At 33.9% G+C, this 8,107-nt stretch overlaps 2 protein-coding genes across 2 annotated transcripts; both read left to right on the top strand.

Annotated features, from left to right (window-relative positions):
• Positions 1–290: 290 nt before the first annotated feature.
• On the top strand, positions 291–4,369 carry LOC109010728 (uncharacterized protein At5g01610-like). Its single transcript, XM_018991639.2, has 3 exons — positions 291–552; positions 1,515–1,569; positions 3,878–4,369. Exons 1-3 carry the CDS (start codon positions 466–468, stop codon positions 4,255–4,257), a joined length of 522 nt encoding a protein of 173 aa, XP_018847184.1. The 5' UTR covers positions 291–465; the 3' UTR covers positions 4,258–4,369.
• A 1,404-nt stretch (positions 4,370–5,773) lies between these two features.
• LOC109010735 (eukaryotic translation initiation factor 5A-2) lies at positions 5,774–8,107 on the top strand. The gene is made up of 5 exons (XM_018991650.2): positions 5,774–6,139; positions 7,148–7,270; positions 7,382–7,438; positions 7,537–7,611; positions 7,827–8,107. The coding sequence occupies exons 1-5, from the start codon at positions 6,014–6,016 to the stop codon at positions 7,926–7,928; spliced, it is 483 nt and encodes a 160-aa protein (XP_018847195.1). The 5' UTR covers positions 5,774–6,013; the 3' UTR covers positions 7,929–8,107.

The following is an 8,107-nucleotide window of genomic DNA, read 5'->3' as shown; positions in this document are numbered from 1 at the left end:
TAAATGAAATGGATTGAAATAAAAATTGAGAATTAAATAAAATATTATTAAGATATATTTTTTAATATTATTTTTATTTTAAAATTTAAAAATATTGATTTTTTTATTTTATTTTATGTTAAAATTTTAAAAAATTTTAATAATTAAATGAGATGATTAATACTGAGTATACCAAATAAGAATACTAAGCAAAAAAAAAAAAAAACCAATAAAAAAGAAACTTACTTCAAAAGCTATGTCGTTTTGGTTGTTCTTTCAAATTTATTAGTTTACCCCCACTTTTTTTTTTTATTGGTGACACATTATCCTCTGTGAGAGAGAGAGAGAGAGAGAGAGAGAGAGAGAAGGAGAGATTTTGGTGCCGAATTTCTTCTTCCTCCTCTATGTGAAACCGAGAGGAGAGAAGAGGGTGAGAACTGAGAAGTGAGGATTGAGGAAGAGTTTGGGGGAACTTAGGAGAGGGAAATGGAGAAAGCTCTAACAAAAGTCGGGAGCTTTTGGATTTCCAAGAAAGCCAAGGAAGAGATCTCCAACATCTCTGAAGACCTCTCTGTACGTTCCCCTTTTCTCTATCTCTTTCTTTTACCACCTGTTCCAACTATCAGTCATCAGTGCTCTCGCATTCTTCTGAAATTTTGTTTTCTTAGCTGGTTTGTGATCTTTATATGCATAATGCTGCTTGATAGTTGACACCTTATAAAAAAAAATATGCTGCTTGATATCACATGGCCGCTTGATAATTTGCTCGATCTAGCATAGTTTAGTTAACAAGTAAATTAAAAATAATGGAGAAATTTGAATTTTTTATTTTAAAAAATGATATTTGCAATTGTGCAAGCACGCAATCCTTTTTAGAAAAAGTGAGCAAATAAGAGGATTCATTTAAAAAAAACTAATTTTTTAATAGTGAATTCTACTATTTTTTATAATGATTTTGCGGTGCTTATGCACTTTATGATTGTATGTAGCATTACTCTTTTATTTTTATTGAGCTGAGGATTCAGGAGGGTCTTTGCCTTTGTGTTTTAGATGTTTTGCTGGCTAAAAGTTTTGTGTTTCATTTTTTTTGGGAGAGAGAGAGAGAGAACTTTTTCTAAAACTTTAGTATGTATTTCTAATATTTCTAATGCTTCCTTTTAGTATGTTCTACCCAAGTGTAAAATAGCCTTTGCATCATGGCTTGTACGTAAGTTTCTATAGCCCATTCCTGCAAAAGTTTGCCCAATTATTTGTGTAATGGTTGAAAGGAAAATGAAGGTTTTATAGCTCATTAGTCATTCTGTATATTAGTTAGACAGGGCAGTGCTTTTATGAGATAAATGAGCCAGATTATTCTACATGATAGGTCATCTAAAACTATAGAAATTATATGTCAGTAGTAGCTTCATTGAAGGAATAAAAGACACCATCAGATTTATCTATTGGCGACATTTTTAATGCCCTATATTTGTAATATGGTATCTAAGTAGATAACTACCATTTCTTTTTAACTTCATTTTTTTTCATGATTGCAGTCTTTTTCAAATACCGTTGAAGAGAAGGCCAATTGGATATTCAACAAGCTAAAAGGTAGGGAACCCTTTTTTATAAACCGTATATACCCATCTTTCAGTGTAAGTAATTTCAAGGCCTTGACCTTGGTTTGCAACTCCTCGTTCAATGCCTCGGAATTCCTTTTCTTGTAGATTACTGTATGTGTTTTCATATTAGGTCTCTTAAGTATAAATGTTTCTCATAGACTAGACTACATACAGTTTCTTTTTCTTTTAAATCTGCTAGAGATTGACGATTTGTATATCCTTACAAAATGATTCAGGATGTGTATATCTTTATTGAAGATTGGGCCAATAGGGCATGAGAAGAGACAATTGATGAGTTTTAAAAGGTCCTTTTCGAAAAAACAGCCAACAGGGCATTTAGAAGCCCCTAAATTTCCTGATTAGTTTGCTTCCATAAGAAAACTGTGTTTGTTCATCAGCTTGCTTTTCTTCTTTAATCCCAGTGTTCCCCCCTTTGTGCATATGCTTCTGAAACTCATAAGTTGAAGGCACTACTCCACCACAGGTATAGAGCCACTTATACATGGGTGGCTCATGCCTCATGCTGCCCATGGAGAACAAAAAAGGAAATGAGAAACCATGACACGCTGCCTCCATGCAGGGCAGGTGCTTTCATAATTTGAGAGTCACATGAGGGTCTCTTGACAATTATGATAGAACATCATCCCTTATCTAGACAGTATCACTGAATTACATTCCTCTGGACATATTGACAGAAATCTGGAGATCCCATATCTCATGAGGGATGCTGACTATCCAACAGTAATTTGGATCATTTACAGTACCTATCAAAACAATAATTGGGTCGCTTACAGCATTTGTCCCCCTAGTTATCATCCTTGCCTTTTGAAAATCATTTGGGAACTAGTAGTCCCACTACTCATCATTCTTAATTGCTTTTTGAAAAGGAAAATGCTACATGCCCCGCTGGGGCTGTAGCATTTTTTTATATATTTTTTTAAAATTTATTTTTATATAAATATTTTTAATAATTTTAAATATTTTAAAAAATAAAATAAAAATTATAATATTATTTAAAAATATTTTCTTAATTACAAAGTAGAATAAAAATTAATATTTAATGATTTGTATTTTACTTTCTGATTAATGAAGTGTTTTTTTTTTTTACTTTCTCATTAAGGAAGTGTTTTTTAATGATTTGTTTTTTACTTTCTGATTAAAGAAGTGTTTTTTAATGATTTTGTTTTTACTTTATGATTAACGAAGTATTTTTTAATGATTTTTTTTTTTACTTTCTGATTAAGGAAGTGTTTTTTAAGGATTTTTTAAATTTATTTTATTTTTTGAAAATATTTATAAGTGTAAAAAAAATCTATATAAAAAATAAATTAAAAAATTACACATAAAAAAGTACATGTTAAGCTCAACGGGAGCCCCCAACGGGGGCTGTAATATGACTATTTTAAATTTTTTTAAAAAAATCATAATATTATTAAAAAATATTTTCTTAATCATGAAGTAAAATAAAAAATTATAAAAAAATATTTTTTTATAATTTTTTATTTTACTTCGTGATTAAGAAAGTATTTTTTAATATATATTTTTTACTTTTAGATTAAAAAAATATTTTTTAATAATATTTTATTTTTATTTTATTTTTTTTAAATATTTTTAAATATTAAAAAATCTATATAAAAATTATTTAAATAAAATATATATTAAATAATACTACAGCCCCAGCGGGAGCCCCCAGCAGGGGCTGTAGCACCACCCTTTTGAAAATCATTTGTAACACTATTTGTAACACTAGTCCCTTTACCTCATCATTAAGTTCAGTTGACAAAAAGTTGAAAAAACCTGAATTTTAGTAGGTGGCATGCCCTCTTAGCTATTTTGCGTTGTAGCTGGACTGGTTGCTGTTTCATTTGACTCCAGATTCCTTATTACTGGATTGATTACCATACGAGGAAAGATGCATATATATATATATATATATATATATATTTCGTGGTTACTCTACTATTTTATGTATCTTGGTTAGAATGACATAAGTGCTTTGTCTTTCCCACAAAGTGCATATTTGAGGCTATCCAATTCCAGGCTCTGCATCTTTGGCAACACAAAAAAAGGCTACCCCCACATGAAGAAAGAATAAGGGTTGGAGTTTAGACTGCTAACTGTAGTTCTACCTATAGAAAATGTCATTAAAGAGACAACCAGAATGTTGCTTGAATCCATTACGATCCCCAAGTTTCCAGACACATTTCTCTTATGCATCATTTTGATGCCATTTCTTTTATTAAAGGCATCTCCATTACAAGCATGTGAGGATTTTATGAAGCTTAATCTTCTTACAGGTAAGCCATTGAAAGACTTGCCAGATCTCCTCCGAGAGTACAACCTTCCTCCTGGGCTATTCCCACGGAACATAACATGTTATGAATTTGATCAATTAAGGGCCAAGCTCGTAGTGTATTTTCCCTCTGCCTGTGAGGTTTCCTTCAAGGATTCATCTGTTGTTCGGTATGCCCCTCGTGTTAAAGGAACATTGTCAAGGGGAAAGCTCACTGGAATAGAAGGAATGAAGACAAAGGTTCTGGTGTGGGTCAAGGTCACAAGTGTAACGGTCGAAAGCTACAAATCTGACAAAGTGTTGTTCACAGCTGGTGTGAAGAAATCAAGGGCCAAAGATGCCTATGAAATGCCTAGCAATGCCATTAAAGTAGAAGAATTTTGAGGTTGTTACTGTAAATCTCTGAACTGAAGTAAGCTGTGCTAGTGCATGAATCTATTCATCAGTACATTCATTGTTACTTGTATAAATAAAATAAAAAGAGAAGCTTCTCCCTTGTTCCAACGACCTTAGTGGCGACTCTTTTTAAACTTGGGGGATTTCTTTTTGTTTTTTCCCCTTTTTTTGAGGAGATGGTATTGTTGAGAGGAACATGAGGATTTGTGTATATCCATTTGATTGAGCAATCTTTTCATTGATGGAAAGTCTTCTTTCTTTGTAGGCCAGTCCTTTTGATGAAAGTGAGATTGCAAAAATTGACCGGCTACCTAATTCTTTTCCTCTTATCTTAATGGATCTTGTTTTGCAGCCCATAATAGGTATCTGTTAAGTGGATTAGCAGATGAACCGCCCAAGTAATTAACTAAAAAACAAAGTTTGAAAAATGTACTTTTTATATCCTTTTATTTTCTTTGCAAGTACTTTTTAACCAGTTTTGAAATCAAGATTAGGGAAAATTATCACAAAATGGCAAGTTTTGTGAGCATTGGCAAACATGGAAACTTGAGTCCATGATTGTTTGAGATTTTGGAAAAAGTTAGATCCAGTTATTTTTTGAGTTCCACTCTAGGATACACAATGTATTTGTATTCCAAGAGTCCTTGGGGGGTTGGCTCAAATGGAAAAAATCTTAGTTTTGGTAGTATACTCTCTCTCGAGAATCTGTGTACTTCTGAAATTAGTCGGGACTCGGGATTTTGTTTTCGAACATCTAATGCCAATTAAGAAAAAAATTGTTCTAAAAAAACCTAATAATTATTTAATAGTACTTATATTTATCACACGAGCTCATATCATTTAAAAAACCACAAATAAAGTTAATGATATGATGCTTTGAGAGAGGATAAGAATACACCCCTTCATTCATATTATAAGACTATCAAATAATTAAAGTACTAAAAAAAATGAACATTAAATATTTTGATATTGCGAATAACACAAAATCTTAGGGTTAGAAGTAAATTATTTCATCTTATCTTATCTAATATAATTATTATAATTTTTTTAAATTTTTACAGAAAATATAATAAATAATTTAATTTTTTTAAATTTTAAAATAAAAATTCTATTATAATAATATTTTAATCAATTTCTAATAAAATATCTCATCGAATTACGTAATCAAACGAGTTCTTAATCCGTCATTATGAGTTTCTTGACTTACATATCCCTAGATATTGAGGTAGCTCTTTTACTATTTTGCCCCCAATGCATCCCAAATTCCCAATCCCACATACCTCCGCACATAATAATTGAACGTAGACTCTCATCGGCCACCACGGACCAATCAGATATGTCATTCAGCCATGTCTACCTCCCTTGGTGCGTAACACAATCACGGCCCAGAGCCCAAGCCCGTAATAAATCATAGCGTCCTGTAAACGCTAATTGTCCGAAGATGCAACCGGGCCCGCACCGCAGCACTGAATCCAACGGTTCGTAGCTCATTTGGGCCCACGATGAAACCCTAGAAAGAGTGTGCGTGCGAGCAACACCCTGAGGAGTGAGGAGTCTGAGGACTGGGACCTATATTTACAATTAGCTGTATATCTATATCTCTATATATATGTAGGTATATCTACTCTTGTTCGTCCTCTCCGCCTCCTCCGTGGCCCTTCTGCTGAGAATCCGAGTCTGTCAGAGTTGATTCGAATCGAATCCGAATCAGTGAGTTGAGAGAGAGCTTTGAGGAAGAAAATCCATGTCTGACAGTGAGGAGCACCATTTCGAGTCCAAGGCCGATGCTGGAGCCTCCAAGACCTATCCCCAGCAGGCCGGTACCATCCGTAAGAACGGCTACATCGTCATCAAGGCTCGCCCTTGCAAGGTTTCTTTCTTTTTCCCCTGTGTTTGTTTCCTCTGAAAGAAACTAGTTTTCTCTCTAAATTTTCTTTGAGAATATGCTGTATATTTTAGGTCTTGATATTGGATTCGATAGATGAGACGTCTTCTTCCTATGAAAATTGATTCACCCAACAAAGAAAAAGATGTTTTTGGGCGAATTTTCTGATTTTAGGTCTGATTTCTGGGCTGGATTGTGGACATGTATGTATTGTCGCTTCTATGTGGCTCTGTAATTATAGTTGAGATCTGGTTGGTTGGATGGTGATATCAGCCACTCGTGCTGTCTGATTTATAATTCGGTTCATATTTCGATCTCATAGCCTCAAATTAATTAGTTACAATGTTATTTTCTCACGGTTAATTTGGATCTGACCCGTTTGGGTGCTCGGTAATATCATAAATGTTTGGTCAACATAATTTTGAGCTAGCTATTTTGTAATTATTTGCCTCCAATAATTTCCCGGTTCCATGAACTGTTTTTTAAAGTTTATACTGCATGCGATTAGATTAGATATTGCTATAGACTCCTTTGGTCTCTTGGTGGAGTTGATGTGGTTTTACAAACTTCTTTCTTTCATTCCATTATGCCAATACTTTTTCTTCAACGTGGTCCATAAAAATTCTTTTGCATTAGGGCTTCTGTAAAAGTTCAAAAGTAAAATCAGATAGGTGCTTGATGTCTGTTTAGTAGCGGAATTTAGGAAGGGGATAACATGCTTTAGCAGTATATCCCTGTTAACTGGGGCAGAACCAGGAAGTTGAATTTTTATTTTGGCGGGGGTGTGGGGGGTATAATTTTCTTTATAAAAGTACCTCAATAATTCAATTTCTACACATTTTGAAATCCAAGGAACCTTGTAGTTACCCCGGCTCTGCCTGTTAACAATTTTGGATATATATTTGAAGTAGTGATTTTGATAGGTATGTCAAGAGTGATGAATTCTTATGGTGGTCTCATGAGCTGATGAATCCTGTGTGTTTCCTGTAACAGGTGGTAGAAGTTTCCACCTCCAAGACTGGCAAGCATGGTCATGCTAAGTGCCACTTTGTAGGAATTGACATTTTTACTGGCAAGAAACTTGAAGATATTGTGCCCTCTTCCCATAACTGTGACGTATGTAGTAATTTTGTTTTCATTATTGTTCTCTCAATTTGATTGCATTTTTCAATTATTACATGGTAAGTTCTCGGTATTTAAAAACGAGTGTTTGTCTGTTTTATGCAGGTTCCTCATGTCAATCGTACTGACTACCAGCTGATTGATATCTCTGAGGATGGATTTGTATGCTAAATTTTCTACACACATTTCATTACTCCTTCACTCAACACGGGTGTTTTCCCCCTGAATTTCAGTTTCTTAATAATTTAAACTGTCTTTAGGTGAGTTTGCTGACTGAAAATGGGAACACCAAGGATGATCTGAAGCTCCCAACCGATGACAATCTGCTGACCCAGGTTGGTTAAATTCACATTTCATTTACTGAAATAAGATATCTTTACCACCTTGTGCAACTTTTTATCCACTTGTTTCCTTAATTTATTACTAGTTCTTGGGTACATTTATTATACTCCTAATGCAAAAACCATTTATTTGTTGGTGATTAATTTATGTTCTGCGTTAGATACACTGAATTCCTATAAATGGTTACACCATTTGTTGGTGAGTGCAGATCAAGGATGGGTTTGCCGACGGCAAGGACCTGGTTGTCAGTGTGATGTCGGCAATGGGGGAGGAGCAGATTTGTGCTCTGAAAGACATTGGCCCCAAGTAGTTTATTTATAATAAGTGGAGGACTGTTTGTTGCAACTTTAGCTGAAAGATTTTTGCGAGCCCTTTATAGCTTGCTCTCCTTAAGACAATCGGGTGTATTTCGGTGGTTGTGTGGATGGAGTTATATGGGTTTCGAACAAATTTATATTATTATTATTATTACCTTCTCTTGTTACGTTA

This window comes from Juglans regia, chromosome 2 (assembly GCF_001411555.2).
Source record: "Juglans regia cultivar Chandler chromosome 2, Walnut 2.0, whole genome shotgun sequence".
Classification (NCBI taxonomy): Eukaryota; Viridiplantae; Streptophyta; class Magnoliopsida; order Fagales; family Juglandaceae; genus Juglans; species Juglans regia.
This window is presented reverse-complemented; position numbering and strand designations above follow the sequence as displayed.

Coding starts and splice junctions, on each gene's coding strand:
- LOC109010728 (XM_018991639.2), top strand. CDS start 466: ATGGAGAAAGCTCTAACAAAAGTCGGGAGCTTTTGGATTTCCAAGAAA. Junction 553..1,514: donor ACATCTCTGAAGACCTCTCT/GTACGTTCCCCT, acceptor TCATGATTGCAG/TCTTTTTCAAATACCGTTGA. Junction 1,570..3,877: donor GATATTCAACAAGCTAAAAG/GTAGGGAACCCT, acceptor ATCTTCTTACAG/GTAAGCCATTGAAAGACTTG.
- LOC109010735 (XM_018991650.2), top strand. CDS start 6,014: ATGTCTGACAGTGAGGAGCACCATTTCGAGTCCAAGGCCGATGCTGGA. Junction 7,439..7,536: donor ATATCTCTGAGGATGGATTT/GTATGCTAAATT, acceptor AACTGTCTTTAG/GTGAGTTTGCTGACTGAAAA. Junction 7,612..7,826: donor ATGACAATCTGCTGACCCAG/GTTGGTTAAATT, acceptor TGGTGAGTGCAG/ATCAAGGATGGGTTTGCCGA.